We start from the raw sequence: 21,678 nt of genomic DNA on the forward strand, positions 1-21,678 counted from the left end.
GCTCTCTCTCTCTGTCTGTCTCTGTTTTTCTCTGTCTCTCTCTCTCTGCCTCTGTCTCTCTCTGTCCCTCTCTCTCTCTCTCTCTCTCTCTCTCTCTCTCTCTCTCTCTCTCTCTCTCTCTCTCCCTCTCTCTCTCTCTCTCTCTCTCTCTCTCTCTCTCTCTCTCTTTCTCTGTCTCTTTCTCTCTGTCTCTCTGTCTGTCTCTCTGTCTCTCTCTGTCTCTTTCTCTCTGTCTCTGTCTCTCTCTCTCTGTCTCTGTCTCTGTCTCTCTGTCTCTCTCTGTCTCTCTGTCTCTGTCTCTCTCTCTGTCTCTGTCTCTCTCTCTCTCTCTCTGTCTCTCTCTCTCTCTGTCTCTCTCTCTCTGTCTCTCTCTCTCTGTCTCTCTCTCTGTCTCTCTCTCAAGATTAACTGACTTTCCAAGAGTCTAGGAAATGTCTGAATCTGGATTTGAACTCATGACCCAGCCAGTGTTCTACCCACTGAGTTATCTACTTGCCCCTCTCTCTCCCTTTTTTTTGAAAAGAGAAAATGTTCTAGGGGAGCTAGAATCTTGTCTTATGTGGCTATGAGGGGAGAACTAGTCTCTATAATGGATTACATTTTAAAGGCCAGGACTTGTGGTAAGGTGATGTACCTGCATCTCCTCAGAAAGCTTGGGCCTCTTTTCCTCTTCTTTCTCCTCATTCTAGCCTAGCTCCTTAGCTCCAAATGGGAGAAAGAATTTCATCCTCATAAAGTTTTTTGGGCCATAATCACTGGAAGGAAGTTGGGAGAAAGATCCCTAACATGGCGCCTTTGTCTGCCCACTGGTACATACAGGAGGGAGCCAGAGGTAGAAGAAGGGAGAAATTTCTGAGCAAGAGATAAGGAACTTTCTGATCATTGATGGGAGAGGCTCTTGGAGCCTTTATTCTATAAAGGGGCCAGGGGAATGAAGAAATATCCCATTCCATATCTCACAAGGATCTGTCATCTCATTTTGTTTAGCTGACTTAGTCATAGAATGTCAGAACTGGAAGGGCTCCTCTAGATTAGAGATTCTTAACTTGGGGGCCATGAATTTTAAAAAATGGATAATTACATTTTAAAACAATTGGTCTTTATTGTGATATTATGTATTTTATTTTATAACACTATTCTGAGAAAAGCTTCATCAAATTGCCAAAGGGATCCCTGTCACTGACAAGATTGAGAACTCCTGCTATAAACTGTTTAGCATTTGACTCCCATAAACTCAACAAGGATTTGGGTGGCTAAGGCCAAAATATACTGGAGAAGCTTGAAAATTGTTTGTGCAACTGGAGATCGAGAGAGAGAGAAAGAGAGGAGGGGAGGGAGAGGGGGAGAAGAGGGAGAAGGAGAGGGAGAAAGAAGGAAAGAGAGGGAGAGGAAAGGGGAGAGAGAGGGGGAGGGAAAGGGAGAGGGAGACAGACAGATGAAAAGAGAAAAAAGAGAGGAAGGGACAACAAAAAGATGATGTCAGAGTACTGGAAAGATAGAAAAAGGAAGTAAGAAATTCATGCAGAGAAACTGAACAAAGAAACAGAGAAAGAAGGACCAACATGGAGAGAAACACAAGACTGAGTTTGGAATCACGAAGATTCTTCTTCCTGAGTTCAAATCTGTCCTCAGACATTGAGCTGAACAACAATAGGCTTTAAAGTACTTTATGCATATATTAGATCCTTTCATGATAGAGAAACTGGAACAGAAAATCCATAATATGATATGCTAGAAAGAAAGCAATTGAGTTTGTGATTCAACTCTGACCAAGCCAAGTACACATCTGTCCATTAGTAGTGGCCTTGGGAGGTCCAGGAAGGCTGGTGAGGCCTGATTAGGACCCTGAAGGTTGGATAGGATTGCAAAAGATTTGAAAAAATAAGAGGAATGGGTGAGGGGAGGGAGATGGAAGGCTTACAATGGAAATTAAGTTTGAATAAAAAAGGAAAATCTCTAAACCTTTTCCCCAAGGGTGCTTTATGCCAGTCCAGGTACTAAATGTCTCTGTTCTAGATGTCTTCTCTAAGGGGCTAGGGAGGACACAGAGCATCTATGACTTTTGCCCTAGTACAGAAACCAAAACTGCCTGGAGTTCCAGAGGTCCTGTCCTTCCCAGGGGAGTGCCCTTCTCCTCTCCCCCATAGTTTTTCCTCCTCCCAGTCCCCCCCCTTCACATGTTGGGTAAAGCCTGTCCGAGAGGCTTTGAGAGCTTAGTGGTCATGTAATGAGGCCGAGTCATGTAAAGGGTGGACTGACCCTGAAAAAACACAAGCAGAATCTTAATGATCACCTCCATCACATCTGGAGCCCTATTGTGGGTCAGCTCAGCCCTTAGGGAGCACCTGCTGTGAGCAAGGAGACAGAGTTCTAGCCCTCAAAGAATCAGGGTGGTCTGAGGTGGGAGACTTGCTCTCTGGCCTCTATCCTCTCCCTGAGGGAGCTCTGGCCTTTAGTAACTGACAATCCAGTTGGGGACATATGGACTCATCCAAGAACGATGCTGGACAGTGGTCAGTGGGGAGAGCATTGGACTCAGGTTGGAAAATTCTGAGCCCCAAACTATTCTCAGTCACCAGCTGTTTGACTCTGGGTAAGTTGTTTTACCTTTTTCTCAGCCTCAGTTTCCTTATCTGTAAAGCACTTATCTCACAGAGTATCAGACATGATACTCTTAAGTAGCACTTTAAAGTGCTACTTAAATGATAATTACTTTGAAAGGGTTAGGAAACTGGACAGGGAGTTCTTGGTGAAGAAACACAGTGACTTCTCGGGTTAGGGGATTGCCCAGAGTCCTAAGTGACTTCCCTGGGTTCCTGTAGATAGTAGATGTCAAAGGCAAGACTTGAAGCCAGGTCTTGTTGGCTGGTGTCTAAAAGGTAGGGTTAACCCATACATAACAGGTAAGATTAACCTGCAGATAATAGGTAAGGTTAACCCACAAAATAACAGGCAGGGTTAACCCATAGATAACATATAGGGTTAACCTACAGATAAGGTTAACCCCAAATAATAAATAAGGTTAACCCACCGAAAACAGACAAGGTTAACTAACAGATTAGTGATAGGATTAACCAACAGATAACAGATAAGGTTAATCCTCAGATAACTGGTAAGGTTAACTCCCAAAATAATCGGTTGGGTTAACCTACAGATAACAGATAAAGTTTACCCACAGGTGACATGTAGGGTTAACCAACAGATAACATTAACCAACATATAACAGGTAGAGTTAACCAACAAATAACATTTAAGATTAACCCATAGATAACAGGGTTAACTAACACATAACCGAAAAGATTAACCAACAAATAACAAATAAGCTTAATCAACAGATAATAGGTAAGGTTAACTGAGTACAGGTAGAATTAGCTAATAAATAACAAGGTTAATCAATAGATAATCAAAATAATAAAAAAGTAAATAAACCACCCACATGGCCATAACACATATATGTATATATTATATATGATATATCTTAATAATCAACTGACAACTATAAGTATTGGCCGTTTTAGTATAATATTGCTGGTTATAGCTCCTAAGTCTTCTGGGAGTTCAGAAAAGAGAAAGGTTACTATGGGTGTCTAATCTGGGAGTCAGAGATGGCTTTCTGTAGGCATAGGGTTGCCATGAGACAGCTAGTCAGGGGTGGGGGTGGATGGAGAGAGAATCCCAGGGAAGAATGATAGACAGAGGTAGGAATGAAGTAGGATACGAATGAAAGGTGGAAGTGGTGATGGGCTGGAATGAGTGTGTGTGTGTGTATGTGTGTGTGCGTGTGCGTGTGTGTGTGTGTGTGCGTGTGCGTGTGTGTGTGCGTGTGCGTGTGTGTGTGTGCGTGTGTGTGTGTGCGTGTGTGTGTGTGTGTGTGTGTGCGTGTGTGTGTGTGTGTGTGTGTCTGCTGGTTTGAATGGATTACCAGGAATGTTATTTAACCTATCTTACTTGGGTCTAGTCAGTCAATTTATGAACATTAACCTCCTCCTGTGTGCCAGGCACTATGGTTAGTGCTGGGATTACAAATATGGAAAAAGACAGTGCCTGCCTTCAAAGAGCTTACAGTTTAATGGTGGACAATAAGACCCAAAGGGAAGCTAAAAAGTGGAGGGAAGGAGACAGCTCTTGGGCAGGCAAGATGAAGAAATCCAAAGGAAAAGAGCCTGGTAGGAATGGAGAGATGGCTGTCTGGACACTCTCCATAAAGGGAAATTTGGGGAGGAGCGATACATTCTACTGCCTGTTCGTAGAGGTCCCAGGAGCAGAGGGTCCTGTTGAGTGTGAAAATCAAGACGAATGTGATCTTGCTGAAGCTCCAGTGGGCATGGTAAAAAAGTCCAAGAGATTGTACAGGGCAGGATGGGAGGAGCGGAGTCTTGCTCTTTTTACTTCTATAACAGTGTGTAGTTTAGAAAAAAAATTTTTTTCCTCATAAACAGTTCTGGGTGAGGTTGGCATTATTATACCCAATTTACAGATAAGCAAACTGAGTTTTAGAGAGCTGATGTGCCTTGCACAGCTAGTAGTATAGGATTCATCCACATCTGACTCCAAAGACCGTGCTCTTTCCATACTTCTTTATGGCCGCTCACTACTTCCCCAGGCATATTTGGAATGTTCCAGAGCCCCAAACCCTGACCTAGCCTGGTCTGCAAGGGGTGGGGATTGGGGTGGGAGGATGAAGGGGTCAGTCTGGTTTGACTATACATGGTTTTACAAAATGTATTTTCTGTTTCATTGGATCCACCTCCATGCTCCCCACTGAAAGCTCAGATAAGGCCAAGCTGATTTAATTGAGCCTGCTATAAATCATTGTAATCCTTGCATTCTCCAAGGCTGTTTATGGCTCTGAAATTCAATTAGCAGATGAAAATTGCTCTACTTTTTGTTTCCCTAAAGTCATTGTTTTTCTTAATTAAAACAATTGCAGGCCCATTAAAAGGGGATTTTCAAAGGAAGCCCCCTGTCCGGAGACTTCTGGCCCCAGTTCCTTGAAGTTGATCATGAGACTTTTCTGTACAGCTCAGGACCTTTGGCTAGAGGCTTTCCTCTCGCTGTCTCCCCATTTCTCTGCCCGTCTGACTCTTATCTATTTCTTTCTGCCAAGTTTTTTGTTTCTCTTTGTCTCTCTTTGCTTATCTGTATTTCTTTCCAGGTTGGTCCTCCTTTCTCTGTTTCTCTGTTCATTTTCTCTGTTTGTATTTCGTACTTCCTTTCTTTAATTTTTCATTACTCCCAAATCACCTTTTTTTTGTCCCCTTCTCTCTTCTTCCTCCTTCTCTTGTCTTCCTTCCTCCTCCTCCTCCTCCTCCTCCTTTTTCTTTTCTTTTCTTTCTCTCTCTCTCTCTCTCTCTCTCTCTCTCTCTCTCTCTCTCTCTCTCTCTCTCTCTCTCTCTCTCTCCCCCCTTCCTTTTTCCCTCTCCCCCCTCTCTTTTCTCCCCTTTCTCTTCTCCCGTTCCACCCCCCCCTTCCAATATGATCTCCAGTCTTTTCCAGTAGGTTTTATGCTTAGCTATCCAGCTCCTTAGTGAATTGAAGGCGTCACTTCTCAGTTTTATTGCTTGCTCCCTTTTCATATCCAGGACTTCATCTAGAACCAAGATCCCAGTCTCATGAAGACCAGGATCCTTGGTGAGGCAGGGCTCTCGTTAGGATGATGGCTCTCAGATAACCAAAGTATTACTCATGGGAAATTTCTGGCTTCCTCATAGAATCTTGTTCAGACAGTAGTCATCTCTACTACCACACCCAAAGCGTGGAGCCATGCATGTGAGCTCATACAGGGATAGTGGAACTGAGACCAGGCTGTAATGCAGTCTGTTTCTGAATGAGAAAACTGAAGTTTCCGCCAAGCTGGGATGGGCTTTGATCACACAGGGAATTTGTGACAACAGACATTAGAAACTGGGTCCCTGGAGCTTTCCACTATTCCACACTGCCTTTTCCCTTCAGCTTGAGGGATGTCTAGAGAGGAGATCGGGTATTCTACCTCAGACCTTTGCTCCCCAAAGCTAAGGGTCATATCTCCCCCTCTCAGACTGGGTTGAATGAAATACACAAAGCAGGTCACCTGGATAGTCCTTAAGGATCGGCAGCTAAGAGTAGAAGGCTGGATCTGGAGTCTACTTTGGGACCTAACCATTAGCAATTCTTTTCTGATTTCAAGCCCAAGTTTGATTGTTTTTTCTTCCCCCAACTTCCACCATTAATTTTGAGTCTGTTTTTTGGGGCCAAAGTGAAGTTCCCTCCTTTATTTCAATTTCATCCTGAGATCAGAGCTTACCTACCCCTGTCCCTAAGTAGTCGTTGGCCACATTCATCCCCAAAATGTGACAGTGTCAGGCTAGACTCCTGGTTTTTTTCTTCGTTTCTTGGTGTTGCATGTAGTATATTGGGGATCATCTCGATAAAATGCTTTCCTTTGCACCTGTACCAAGATGTGGGCTTGCAGTCTCTAAGAATAATAGTTTCCTGCTTCCAGGAAGACAGACTGGATCAATAATGTAAATAAACATGAGCTTTATTGTATGGTTTGTATTGGATAGAGATAATCCTGGCTCATGGTGTTCCAAAGGTCTTGCCCAGAAACGTACTCTTTGGTTAGAGGACTGCCTTCTGTTCCAAAAGGTCTATTGAAAGGTGGCTCTTCTGGGAACTCTCCTAAGCTGTAGTTAGCTGGATGAACCCAGCCAAAATTCTTGGAGTACTAGAGTGGAGAATACTGGGTATCCAGCATCATTCTAGGTCCTACAAGGAGGAGAAAAGAGATTGAGGGAACAAGGCTTCAAGAAGCTCTCAGGGATATACGAGACACATAGGGAGACGTAGCATGCCCTGGTGAAACCACAGATCACAGAACAGGAGAATTAGAAGGGGCCTCAGTGAACCATGAAGTTCAACTCATGCTTTAAAGGACCTTCCTTGATAACATCCTGCCCGTGTGTGAAGATCTCTGGGGATAGGGTGGGAAGTCCACTTTGGAACCTAATCATTAGGAGATTTTTTTCTGATTTCAAGCCCAAATTTATTTGTTTTTCTTCTCTCAACATGCACCATTAGTTTTGAGTCTGTCTTTTGGGACTAAAAAGAACAATTCGAATCCCTCCCTCACATGACAGCCCTTCAGATACTTGAATGTTGCTCTTATGTCTCCCATGAGACATCTTTTGTCCAGGCTAAACATGCTTTAACCCGTCCTCATATGTCATGGACTCAAAGCCATTCATCGAACTGATTGCTTTCTTCAGAACATCCTCTACCTTATCAATATCCTTCATAGACCAGAATGGAACATAGTACTTCAGAAAAAGACTGACAGTGCCAAAATACAGTGGTACTGTGACCTCCTTCTTCCTGGAATCCTCTTAATGGAACCTGTTTTGACTCACATTGATCTTGCAGTCCATGGATAATTCCCGATCATATTCAGGCAAATTGCTGTTTATCTATGTTTTCCCCCATCTTATGTTTTTTTTTTTTTTTTCTTCTTAAATTAAGGAGCCAAGACTTTACATTTATCTCTATTGGATTTCTTGATAAAATCCAGCTAAATGCTTTAAGCCTTAAACTCCTTTTGGACCCCAACTCTGTCATTCTCTGTGTTAATCATTCCTCCTTACTTTCTGTTATCTGCAAATTTGGTACACATATCATCTATGTCTTTATCTAAGTCATTAATAATAATATGAAAAAGCACAGGATCCAGTTTAGATCCCTTGGAGTACTCCACTGGAGACCTCTTGCCATTTTCTCATTGAACAATTAACAACTACTCTTTGATTCTGACAGATCCAATCAGTTCCAAATTCATCTCATCATATTATTGGCTAATCCACATCTCTCCATCTTTTTGACAAGAATAGCATGAAATATTTTATCAGTAACTTTGACAAAATTTAAATAAAATTTAAGTCATAGCACTTCCCTTATGGACTCGTTTAGTAAAACTGTCAAAGAAGGAAATGAGGCTAGTGTGGCGTTAATAGTTCTTGATACAGCCAAGCCAGGTCTTTGTGGCTGCCACTTTCCTTTCTAGATATTTGCCACCCGTCCTCTAATGCTCTATTCTAGACATTTCCTAAGAATCAAAGCCAGAGCCACTGGCCAGTAGTTCATAAAATGCTATTTTTCTTTTTTAAAAAAATCATGATGTTTGTCCTCCAATTTTTTAAGCAGAAAGATTTGCTGATGGTGGTACAATGATTGTCTCCATCAATCCTTTCCGGACCTAAGAATGTACTTCATTTGGTTCTGGTGACTAGAATTCATTAAGAGAACTTAAGTGCTCAGTCTTCTTATCTTGGGCAATGGGCTCCTTAGTTCTTTTTTGTTTCTGTCACTTTCAGTGTAAAGGTCATTCTCCTTTGCTGAGAGAACAGAAACAAGCTGAGAGTTGAGTTTCTCTGCCTTTCATCTATTGTAAGTTATCATTGTCTCATCCACCTCAACCAAAGTTCCTGAGAGGGAAGTAGGCAAGGACATGAATGTTGTGAGGAATCAGGTGGGAAGAACAGGGAGAGAGCTAGTCAATCCAGTGAGGCTTTCTATAGGAAGTGATTGATGAGCTCAAATTCAGGCAGGGGAAGGGTGATGAAGAAAGATTAATAATCCAGGTTCAGCACATGGAGGTATCTGGATGTGCTAGGTAGCTAATTGTTAAATTTTTGGTAGGAGAATTTTCATTTTGAAGATCAGCAAAGGCTACAAATAAGTGCTTCATTTTTTATTGATGATTGTCTAGACTTTAAAAAGTAAAGGAGAAAATATTAATAATGTAAATTCAACTTAAAATTATATCATAGGGACAAGTTTGGTCGGAATTTTTTTGTTTTTTTCTGAGGGCCAGTTGTTAAATACACAGGTTTTCTTTCCTGTTAGGTTAAAATTATACTTGGGAATCAGATGATTGCTTGATAAGAATCAGAAAATCAGAGCAAAAAATTATCTTCATCAGGAATGGATAGTCCAGAGGATTGCCCCTTTCCATATTAGGCATCCAGTGGACTAGTGAGTAGAGCTCTGAGCTTGAGCTAAGAAGACCTGAATTCAAATTCAACTTCAGACACTTGGGACTTAACTTCTGATTGCCTGATAAAAGGATCCCCAGGAGAAGGAAATGGCAAACTAAAATACTTTTACCAAGAACACCCAATAGAGCTCTGGCCCATAGAGTCATGAAGAATGTTACTCTACTGAACAATAGCAACATTAGGTTAATTTCTTTGTAGAGAAAGATACTGAGGTAGGAACCTTGAAGTGAGAATCAAGAGTATCAAGCTCAGCTCTGTTATTAACACACTATAGGACCTTAATATATTAATTTACCTAGGTCTCCTTTCCCCCTTCAATTAATTAAGCCAACAATTCTTTATTCCTACTTTGTGCAAGGGATTGTGCTAAGTGACCAAAATGAAAGGCTCTTTATCCTTGGGGAGCTTCCATTCTCCTGAGGATTGGGAGAGGATACAACAAATAAATAAGCGCAAAGTATATGGGAAGTGGTACCCAGTCGTTTAAAAGGGAAGATGTTATTAATAGCTCAAGGAGGAGCAAGAGGTTGGGATAGCCTTGGGTAGGAGGTAGTCAAGAGGTCAGAAAGCTATTAGACACCACTTAAGCAAAGCCATGACAGAGGAGATAGAGTGTCATCTGTGTGTGACTGTGTATTCAGTCATGTCCTACTCTTCATGAACCCACTTGGGGTTTTCTTGGCAAAGAGTGGTTTGCCATTTCCTTCTCCCGCTCAATTTACAGATGGGGAAAGTGAGGAAAAGAGGAATAAGTGACTTGGGAAGAGCTAGCAGGCCAGTTTTATTGAATTCATGAATGGGAATAATATGAAGCAAAACTTGTAGGAGTCAGATTGAGTAGACTTTTAAATAGGAGACTGGATTTATTCTAGAGGCATGAGTAGAGAACTTACCTGGCATAGTGGACAAAGAACTGGACCTGGAGTCAGGAAGACCTGAGGTCACATGTTGTCATATACTTACTAGGGTATGTGATTCTAGGCTGGTCTTTTAAGCTTGTTTCTCTAAATTTCCTCATCTGTAAAATGGAGAGTATAGTGGCACTTACCTCCCAGGATTGTAGAAAGGATCAAATGGAAAACTTTGTAAACCTTTAAAGTGCTTTATAAATAACAGTTATTATTTGAGAGAGAGAGAGAGAGAGAGAGAGAGAGAGAGAGAGAGAGAGAGAGAGAGAGACAGAGAGAGACAGAGAGAGACAGAGACAGAGACAGAGACACACACAGAGAGAGAGACAGAGACAGAGAGAGAGACAGAGAGAGACAGACAGAGAGAGAGAGAGAGACAGAGACAGAGAGAGAGACAGAGAGACAAAGTTAGAGAGAGAGAGACAGAGACAGAGACAGGGACAAAGAGAGACAGAGAGAAAGACAGAGACAGAGAGAGACAGAGACAGAGACAGAGAGAGAGAGAGAGACAGAGACAGAGAGACAGAGAGAGACAGAGACAAGGAGAGAGAGAGAGAAAGAGAGAGACAGAGAGACAGAGAGACAGAGAGAGGAGAGAGGAGAGAGTTAGACCTGTGTTTTGGAAATATCAACTTGACAGTCATGGAAAATGAAGTCAATAAAGGCAAGAGGGAAGACTGATTAGAAGTGATTGCAATAGGGCAGAAAGTGAAGAGCATTTGAATTAGTTCAGAAACTGTGTGCATAGAAAGGAGACTGATGTAAGAAATATTGTGCAGGTAGACCAAACAAGATGTGGGTGCTTTTGAATATGGGGGTTGTGGAAGAAGGAAGCCTTGATGATAATCTAAAATCCATTTCATTTCTGCCCTTCTGAAGAGTTCTGACCAGGACTTGTTTGGGACAAGGCACACTCCCCTCTGAGAGACAAATACTAATAAAGAATGCTAATACTTGACCTTCCAGCTCTCCTTTTTCAGTACTCCTTGTCACCTGTACGAGGCCTATAGAAGATGCTTACATACATGTTTGTCAAATGACTGACTGAATGAGTAAATCATCAAAGCCTCATTATGCTAGTTCTCCTGATAGATACGACAGTTTCTAAAATTATAGCAGATTAAATGCTATCTAGATTTTGGATTAATGGCTTTCTTTTGAGAGAGTCCTTGTGGGCCTCTCCTTTGCTGGGATAAAGGGGACCCCCTAATCGTCTCAGTAATACACAGCTGTCTCTCAGGCTGATTTACTCCTGCAGTGGGAGCATCTCTTCTATTCTGTCAACTTTAAAGGAGGACGAATTTAAATTTGTCTTTCAATTTTGGGCATGACCCATGTCCAAACGCACATTGTGCACTGATTATAGGGCCCTGCTGGAGAGATATAGGTGGGAGGGAGATAACGAGTAAAATCTTAGAGTGGGAAAAGCAGTTATTCAGTTGATGAGCATTAAGTTTTGAGGATAAAAAGAAAGGCAAAAACCAGTCCCTGTTCTCAAGAAGCTTATAGTCCAGTTTGCAAGACAACATGCAAACAGCTGTGTACATGTTAGACATATAAAGATAGATCTGAGATTGTCTCACAGGGAAGGCACTAATATTAAGAGAGATTAGGAAAGATTTCCTGTAGAAGATGCTATTTTAGCTGGGACTTAAAGGAAGTTAAGAAAGGAGAAAAGCATTAATATATCACTTACTGCATACCAGAACTTACTATACTGAATGATTTACAGATAACACATCTGATCCTCATAACAATCCTGTGAAGTGGGGGCTATTATTACACCCAAATTACAGTTCAGGAAATTGAGGTTGTGATTTGCCTAGAGTCACAAAAGTAATAAATGTGTGAATCTGGATTTGAATTCAGATCTTCCTGACTTTGGAAGGCCAGGAGGTGGAGATGAAGACCAAGAGTATTCGGAGCCAATGAGAATTAGGATGTTAGGATGTTAGGAAATGTTAGGAATTAGAAGGTGGAGGGTCTTATACAAGGAACCACAGAATAGAGGGTGGGAAAAGGAAGGGATAGGAAGATTATAAATATAGGAGGAAGCCATATTAGGAAGCTCTAAACACCCAACAGAAAATTGATTATATATATATGTATATATATATATATATATATATACTTATTATATACTTATTACATATTACATACTTATATATGCTTTATACACACACACACACACACACACATACACACACACACACAGAGGACATATATAGAAGATGAGGCAAAGGCATAATTGACACGACCAGGAAACTATTAGGATATGAAGGTGAAATAGAAGAAGTGGAGATTCAAACCTGGTATTAACCTCAGCTGAACAGGAATCTTTTCTACAAGTGATCCAATAACAGGGAACTCACTACCACAAGAATAGCCTATTCCTCTTTTGGACAGCTCTAAATGTTGCTGTGAAGAGAAAAATGCTATCTATCCCAAAGGAAAAATACAGATGGAGTATGAATGCAAATTGAAGCTTTTAAAAAAAAAAAAAACTTTATTATACTGGGGGGGGTGATCTGTGTTTTCTTTTGCAGTATTGGCTAACATGAAAATATTTTGCACAAATTCACATGTGTAATCTATGTCAAATTTCTTGTCTTCTCAAGGGATGAGGAAAAAAGAGAGAATGTGGAAATCAGAATTTTTCTTTTTTTCTTTCTTTCTTTCTTTCTTTTTTTTCTTTTTTTTTTTTTTCTGAGGCAATTGGGGTTAAGTGACTTGCCCAGGGTTGAAAATGAATTAAAAAAAAATGTTTAAAATTTTTTGTTTATATGTAATTAAGAAAAACAAAATAAAAATTAAATATAAAAGAAAAATAAATAAATGTTAGAATGATCGACCTTATATTGAACTGAAATCTGCCTCAATGTAACTTCTGACCTTCTACCCTAAGGGTCAGGAAAAACAAATCAAATCTCTTTTCCCATCAAATGCTTGAAGACAACTATCATGCTCCATCTAAGTCTTCTTTTTTCCAAGCTAAACTATTCCTAGTTCTTCCAACAGATCTTAGTGTGGAATAGTTTCTAATTTTGATCTCTTGGATCTGTTCTGGATATGGTCCATCTTTTCTTTGTCCTTCCAAAAATATGGTGACTGGAACTTGTCACTGTGCTCTAGGTGTGGTCTGCCCAAGGTACAGTCACATCCCTAATCCTGGACATTATGTTAATATTAATGTCACAATAGTTTTTCTGATTGCCATGTGACTTCTGTTGACTTATCCTGAGCTTCCATCCCATTCATATTCCCAAGTCTTTTTCACATGAAGTATTTAGCTGTATTTCTTCCATCTTGTACTTGGCCAAGTGAAGATCCATCAACACCTTGTTGACTCTTTGCTGTTTCTAGAAGCTACATGTGATTTCCTGGCACAGTACCTTATCCCTTCTACTCCGCCTCTCTACTTTCTCTCCCTTTCTTGAGTCCTCTGAATAAAGAGTTAGTATTTTTGACTTGAAAAGAACTTCCTTAAAATTAACAAAAACAAATCAGAAAAAAAATCCCAATTTGTTTAACCAGAGCTCTAAACCAAAACTCACCCACTGGGGGTAATGTAGAGGAAATTCCTCTTTGGGAGAATAGTTGGACTACATGTCCTCTGTGATCTTTTCCAAACTTCTTTTCAACTCTGAGATTTAAAGGTTCTATGACAATGAATTTTAAGATCCCATGTTAAAAGATTTTCAAAAATTTAAGACTTTTGATCATTCTCTCTCTTCATTGGTCTTCAATACAATGAACATTCCTACTTCCCCAATACCAACCAAGTGACTCAAGAATGACCCCAAACCTTTTTTGAACATTATACAGGGAAAAGGCCAGAAAGGAGTGTATTCTGGGGAAGGAGCCCTTGCTTCTCCCTGCAATGCCAGATGCTGGGCTTGAGGCGGATGTTTATGGACCGTAAATGGCCTGGCGGAGAATGATACTCCCCAAGCCAAGAGACGCCCAGTCCGCCAGCTACAGGCTAACCCCTAGTTAACAATTGATCCAGCACTGGCTCCCGGATGTGAGAACCCAAACAAACAAGATTCTTAGTCAGAGGGTAAGCATGTCTTCATAGAAACCCTTTCTATCACCCTCTATGCTATTTGTACAATCTTGCATCCATGTAGGGACAGCTAGAGAATACTGAACTTAAAGAGGTCTGAGTTCAAATTTGACCACAGTTACTTATTATCTATGTGACATAGGTCAAATTACTTAACCTTTCTGTGCCTCATTTTATTCCTCTATAAAATGGGGTAGCTAATATAGCACTGATTTTCCAGAGGCATTGTGAGGGTCAAATGAGATAATGAGGCACTCTGTAAACCTTAAGGAGTTATTGTTATTATTATTTTATTATTGTTGTTATTAACTACCACGGAAAGAATACTCAGGATCTCACTAGACCACGAGTTAGAAGAAGAAAATGTGACAGGGAGTGATAAATCCACTGCATTAAATGGTCTTCATTAAAATGTTTAAAACATTTAAATGTTATTTACTGTAACTTATGAGATTTTGGGCATCCACTTAACCTCTCTGGGTTTCAGGGTCCTCAAATGTATAATGAGGACATTAGACACTCTTTAAGGCTCTTTTTATCTAATTGATTGACCCTATAGCTCATTCCTCTCCCCATGCCCTCTTTGGAAAGGCTTATTTAAATCTAGTTTAGAATCTGCTCACTTTAGGCACTCTTCCTTGATCAACCCAATCTTTGCTGGGTCAAATCAAGTCACATTTTCACGTGATTTTGTCTTTTGTTCCCAACATATTGGGGGTTTCCTGAGAGTGAGTGAGGTATTCTCTTTCTCATAGGATGAAGTTGATAGGGTGACTCAGTATGAACTTGGTCAATTATTTTTTTATTAAGAAAATCCCCAGGTTTTCATTTGCTCTCAAAGGCTTTATTCCCAAGTCAAGAAGCACATGTAAAAGACCCCATTTGGCCTCTCATGGGAACTAAACTGTTACTTCCACCAAGTAAATGAAGATGAGCCAGGAAAGCCAGGATGCTGGAATGGAAAGGACAGTGGATTCAGAGAAAGAGACTTGGGTTCAACTTCTAAATCTAGGATTTAATTGCTATGTGACCTCGCATAGGTCTCTTTTTACTCTTGAGTCAATTATTGTTATAAAATCAATAAATTAAATCCTACGGAAAATAGCAGTTGTTACTGGGTAGGCGATCATTATCCCCAGACTCGCCAGTCTTATCCTCATCCCCACTGAGGCCAGAGACATAAGGTCCCTGCCATCCTCTTGACATTTTCCCACAGCTTTGGTGGTAGGCTGGAGAGGGACTGCATTGGATTGAGAGGTGACCCTTTGCAGTCCTTTCCCTGCACAGCCAGGCCAACTAGTGACCCCATCTCAAGTTTCCTTCTATTTTAGCCCCTGGGGAAGCTGGGATTATGCCTGGGATGGGCTATTTTAGGGAGAGTTGCCTTCTGCAGCTGCTCAGTGACCTTGATGGGAATGGGGGTGGAGGGTGGAGAGGTGGAGGGAGGGGACAGACACATTTGTCTCCAGAGAGTCCAAGTTTAGATTTCTTCTGTCATCTGGGCCTCTTTAGCACTGGAAAGCTGCTTTGGGCTCAACTTAGAGGGTCCAGAGGATTGGATTTAAGAATCCTTCTTAGATAATCCAACATAAGGACCAGTCATGCTGGGACACTTATTTTATAGATAAGGAAGGTGATTTGCTCTTTTTCTTTCCCCTTCTCTCTTCTTCCCTCTTCTTGTCTTCCTCTGTCAACTTTTTTCCTTCTTTATCTTTACCCAAGTCATTTATGAGAAATATTCACTGCAAACAGAACTTAGGATGGGCTCTGGTAGCTCTTCACTAGGTTCCTCTTTCAGCTTGACCAATCAGTTTATTAATAAATTTTGAGTCCTTTTATTTAGTCAGTTATAAATCTTCTGATCTCTCTCCATTAAATGTGTAGATGGATATCAAGAAAATCTTGGTCAAACCTCTTTCTGAAATTCACTTATGGCCATAAAATTGCCCTAATCTGCCTGTTTCATAACCCTGTTGACCAAAAAAACCAGAGTTTATTTTGGCAAAATTGACTCTTTGTTTGCAAACCCGCACTTAGTGACCACCACTTCTCTTTCTAAATACTTGTAAGCCATCCACTTAATAATGTGTCCTAGAATTGATGGTCCAACTTCATAGATCTATATTTTTCCCATTTCCCTTTTCTTCCTTTTACAAATGGGGACGTTTGACCATTTTTATCACTCTAGCATGACTATTGATGTTTACAATTTGTAAAAGATTTTCAGTAGTGGTTCAGTAATCAGTTCTGAGTAATTGAGTTCTTTCGGTATCCTGGGACTTGGGCTTCTTTAGGATGTCATTTCTCTCTTACTATCTCATTTATCATCTTATATTTGTATTCCCTTTCAATTCTGTTAGTTCTAACCTTTCCAGTCCCAGAATCATTCATGGAAGAAAAATAAAACATAATTGCTGATGTAAACATCACATCATCTCCCCTATGTTGTTTTTTAAGTCGTTGAACATGGTTTGGAGTATACAAAGATTAAAAAAAAAAAGTGATTCCTTTTCTCAAAATGCTTACATTCATGCCTCAGAGTTCTTTATGCTTATTTAACTTGGTAATGGTGGTATGATGGTGGGGAATGAGGTGGGTCTTTAAAACTCCCTGGCCACTTAGTTAATTTGGGGTGTTAATTTTACTAATAATATCCTTATAGAACCATGACCACCTTTTGTAATCATCCTTGGTTATTATCCCCAGCTTCTTTCTTTTGTCAGTCAAGTCAACTAATCAATAAATACTTAAAGTTTTTTTAATGTGTCCCACACTGTGTTAAGTGCTTTTGCACTTAACTTTTTAACTTGACCTCAAGGAAGCATTGCTACTCTGTAACATTGTTCTTTTTATATGCACCATTCTTTCTCATTAGAGTCATATCCCATTGCAGGATGAGAATTTCATTTTTTCCAGACTCAGATGACTTTCTGGAGTAGACTTCCCTTTTAAAGGCCAAGGATCATATCTGCTTTTCTTATGAATTTCTTTAAATCTTTTCTCCTAAAATCTAAAGTGCAGATTTGATCACGCTTGTAGTTCCTACCCTTGGCTTGCACTAATTTCAGGATGACATGACCAGCATTTCCCTACATTTTCATTTCTTTGTGGGTTAAAATTAAAACTAGAGTAGCTATTTAACTCCTTAGCTTTCTCTACTTCCCAAGAGATGAGTTTGTCTGCAGAAAGCCTCGGAAATACATCAGAAGCTCTGCCTTTAGTGGAACAAGACTCCCGGCTCCACAGCTTCTCTAAGCACTTAACTGTACTGTCACCAAGTCAATTCTCCAGAATGATCGAGTTTTCCAGTTGACTCTCTTCTCCCATCCCCCAGCCCCTTCTTGCTAGACTGCAGGGAAATAAAGTAGTGAGGTCTTGGAGAGCCACTTGAGAAAATTCCCCATAAGAGGCAGCAGGCTTGGGAGCGAGAGGATGAGACTGCTCCGCTTTGATGGCAAAGTGGCCCTGCCATTTCAGGGAAGAGACATTGGGGGATGGTTGGTGAAGGCTGAGGATAGAATTGACCCGAGCAATGAATTTGGACCCATCTTTTGTCCCATGACACTTCTGGGACCTGAATTCTGGGATTTCAGATATTAAACCAAGGTCTCCTTCCCTCTCTCCCCCTCCCTAGTGTTTTCTTTAGTTTCCTGGAAATTTGCAAATATATTTTACCTTGGAAACAAATGCTCACAGGTATTCACAGGGAGAAAGTAATTCAGAGTACTCCTTAGAAGGACAAATACAGAAGCTGAAGCTTAAATACTTTGGCCACATGATGAGAAGATGGGACACATTTTACAAGACTGATTTTGGGAAAGACTAAAGGCAAAAGGGGAAAGAAATGGCAGAGGATGAGGAAGCAATGAATATGAGCTTGAACAAACTTCAGGAGATGCTGAAGGGAGGATGGAAGGATCTGTTATGCTATGATCCCGGGGGAAGAGTTGGGCACGATTGAATCAGTGAAAAACAATCTATGAGGGAAGGAGATTTTAGTTATGGGATCAATTGTAAAGCCTCATTAATCAGAGCCTGAGATATAATAGGAAACAACAGTCCTGATCTTCAGTGAGCTTATGTGTTTGTTTCAGGTAGAAAGTTGAAGCCTCCTGACTCCAAAGCCCCTCACTTCTATCTTTCAGATCCCAGACTAGGGTGTGCATCCGGGAGCCCACCCCTGGCTCCATGGCACCTTTGGCTGCCTTCCCAGCCCATTGGTCCAGCTTTCTCTCACCCTTCACCCTTGCCCAAGATGGCCATTTTTAGCCCTGCCCTTCTGGAGCAGTTTATGATATGGATAAACTTGTCTGATTTGTCTCTTCTGTTTTCTCCTTCCCCTTCCTCTTTCCTTGTCTTTTATCTCCCCCCCCTTCCCTGGCTCCTTAAAGAGAGCGAGATTGTTCCCCCAGACTGCCTCCGTCCCCGTTCCTTCACTGCCATCCGAAGGCCCTCCCTGCGGAGAGACCCTGAGGATACCCGCCTCTCCGTCAGCCTCTGCGACCTCAACGTGCAGGATGGGGGCTTCCAGGCGGCCGCAATAGCAGCATCAGCCTGCTCCATCCCACAGAACTCCCTCAACTCTCAGCACTGCCACTTGTTGCCCCCACAGCTAGAGAGTGACCTTCGTTTCCACCAGCTGCGTGGTGCTCACATCAAGATCCTGGACGAGCAGACCGTGGCCCGGCTGGAGCACGCCCGCGAGGAGCGGACACTGGTCTTCACCAGTCGGCCGCTGCGTGTGGGTGAGACGATCTTCGTCAAGGTCAACAAGTCCAACACCTCCCGCCCTGGAACCCTGTCCTACGGTGTCACAACCTGTGACCCGGGGACGCTGCGTCCCAGTGACCTCCCCTATAACCCAGAGGCCTTGGTGGACAGGAAGGAGTTCTGGGCCGTGTGCCGGGTACCAGGGCCCCTCCACAGCGGTGACATCCTGGGCTTTATGGTGACTGCTGATGGGGAGCTGCACCTGAGCCACAATGGGGCAGCAGCTGGCATGCAGCTCTGTGTAGATGTTTCCCAGCCTCTCTGGATGCTCTTCAGCCTGCATGGGGCCATCACACAGATCCGCGTCCTTGGTAAGTCTCACTCTTTTCCCACAAGCTTTCCCTGTTTGCTAATAACCCGTAACTTGCTTTACTGTGCTTTGGGGAAGATTTGCCATCTAGACCATGGGGCTGTGGGTCAGGTCTGACTTAACACCTGTTGGCAGCTGCCCTGAGTTACAGGGAGATGCTGGTCTTGTAATCCCCTCCCTATATAGTGAAGACAGATCTTTCTTTGGCTCTGGGCAAATCAGAAAGAGGTAAGAGCTTGTTTTGGATGCCTTCCTCTCATCTGCCTCCTCTTCTGTGCCTTATTTTTATGAATATTTGACATAATGGAAAGAGTGCTAGCCTTGGATCGGAAAGATCTGTATTCAAATCCTACTGTGTGACTACAGTCTTCAGTGACTCAACCTTATTCCTCCTCTGGGGAAATAGGAATAACAACCTTCCTATTTCTTACTGCTCGGGGTCATTGTGAAGAAGCACTTTCCAAGCCTTGGAAGCTTATAAAAAGAGAAGTTATTTGTCCAAAGACTGTCAGAGTGGGTGGGGAATACAATGGTGATCTAGGCCAACTTCCTAAATTTGTGGATGAGGAAAAGGGCAGCCTTGGAAGTCCATTCATCCGAGGTCACTCAGTCAGTCTGTGGCAGAGCTTCTGTGTCAGGCTGCCATCCTGCCTCCCAGATAGTTGTGACTGCATGTTACGGTTGTATGAGAAAGTGCACTATCCAGTTTGGGTCTTCTGGAAATATCTTCTCAGAATGTATGATGAGGGCTGTGTAATTCTTTGTGGGAGTGGGATTAGACATGGTTGTGAGGGGGTAGTTGGATGAGCTCAAGAAAAAAAAAAGATCAGGACTTTTTCACCTTGGAAAGATTAGGATTTAGGGTCCATTAGAACATGAGCCTTTTGAGTTCAGGGTAATTATTTTTTGGCCTTGTGTCCGAGCACCTAAACTCAGTGCTTGGTGAATGTTCTGGACATTTAATAAATGCTTAATGAACTGAACTCATGAGATGAAGGCCGAGCGAGGTCATATCTTTGTCTCAAATATGTTTTTGCCTGAAGGGTTTCCTTCAACAACAAGACTTTCCTGGCATCTATTTTAGGCTTCTCTACCCCAGGTCTGACTTACCTGCAGACAAGCAAGAATAGCAGGCCCTGGCCTTGGCTTGGGGACTTTGTGGTCTGATCTAGGGACAGGGCTCCCAATCATGGTAGAGAGCTGTAATAGTCTGAGTGTGGTAACTGGTGGTGAGGGTCAGAGGAATGGAGGTCGGGAGGGGCTGGAGCAGTCAGGGGAGGCTTTCCAGAGGAGGAGAGCTTGAGGCTGAGCCCCAAAGCATGTGCCATTGACTCCGAGCAGCAGATATATATGTGTATGTGTGGGGGCTGTATGTGTATGTAGACATGTGTGTATGTATATGGGTATAGGTAGGTCTTAAATAGCTTCTGGGTACAGTTCCATGTGAAATGCTGGGGAGATAACAAAACTTAGGGAAGACATGGTCCCTGTCTTCATGGGTCTATAAGCTAGAACATGGGTTCTGTCTGTTCACAGGGTCCGGCCTCTGTCTAACATTTAGTGTTTCACGTGGTCAGACTTTCAGGACAGAGAGAACAGAGAATGCCTTAGAAATAGGGGGCAAATCCCTCCTCCCCTGCCCCTGTAGGTGGTGTCAGTATGGGAACTGTTTTCTTGGTGGGGGGGAAGCATCTGTATCAGATTATTAAAGGTGCCTCAGTTTATCCCTGGGTGCATAAGTGGGGGGGGCAGGAATGCCCGCTGTGACTCCCCAGTCAGAACCTGGGGTGGTGTCTGTAGGGCCTGCTCCTGGTCCAGGTATATGGAGGGGCCTCTGTCTGCCCTTTGTTCTTTAGGTAGAGAGAAGGTAAAGGGGGTAGTGCAGGGAGCCATTTGGATTGGTTAAAAGCAATAGCTATGCAAATTAAAGCTGGGCAAGAGGATCCTGGGAAAGAAACCTGGATGGCAGGAAAAGGCAAATTGAGATGAAATGACTTCAGATTGGATCAATCAGAAATGAGCCCGAGGTCAGGCATTACTTTTCTGCCCCCAGAGTAGAGTTGCTCCATCTCCTGCCAGGACTCCCATTAAAAAGGGGTCTCTATTGCAGGAAGGATATGCATGTGGCATGAAGAATGGAATAGTAGGGGAGACCCAGGCTCCCTACGCAGGTGCCGTTAGAGTGTCTCCCAAAGCTCACGGTCTTTGCTTATCCAGTGTGGGGGAGAAACCCCTTCCCAAATCACCATGTTCCTGCTGGTTCTACAATGTTCACTCGGTTTCTCTGGGCCAAAATGCTTCTTTCCTTTCCTTCACACCTCCTCCTCATCCACCTCCCAGGGAGGTTGTCAAGGTAAATGGGCCTAGTGAGGCTGAGACACTTATTGGTCCTTAAGAAGGGCTATTATATTACTACAAGATATCTTTTCTTGCTATTAATAGTTTTTCTTAGAGTTCCCTATTGCATAAGGGATGAGAGCCTGTCTAGTGGGCAAGGGTAGGGGATGAGCGAAGAGAAGATAAAGTTGGGGGGAAAGGGAAAGAGAGGGTTTCTTTTAAACTGCAGAGAAGTGGATATTAAAGAAGGAAAGGAGC

At 42.2% G+C, this 21,678-nt stretch overlaps 1 protein-coding gene across 4 annotated transcripts in view; it reads left to right on the forward strand.

Moving 5' to 3' along the window:
• NEURL1 (neuralized E3 ubiquitin protein ligase 1) overlaps positions 1-21,678 on the forward strand; it is a 93,962-nt gene that overhangs the window by 70,364 nt on the left and 1,920 nt on the right. For 3 of the 4 annotated variants that reach the window (XM_074295498.1, XM_074295496.1, XM_074295497.1), the window contains one exon: positions 18,395-19,084. In XM_074295498.1, coding sequence (XP_074151599.1) covers positions 18,395-19,084 — 690 coding nt within the window. Of the gene's footprint in view, positions 1-18,394; positions 19,085-21,193; positions 21,437-21,678 lie in introns of all 4 variants that reach the window. The other variant, XR_012487045.1, reaches the window with a different exon arrangement.

The sequence above is a fragment of the Sminthopsis crassicaudata genome, chromosome 2 (genome assembly GCF_048593235.1).
Source record: "Sminthopsis crassicaudata isolate SCR6 chromosome 2, ASM4859323v1, whole genome shotgun sequence".
NCBI classification, from domain to species: domain Eukaryota; kingdom Metazoa; phylum Chordata; class Mammalia; order Dasyuromorphia; family Dasyuridae; genus Sminthopsis; species Sminthopsis crassicaudata.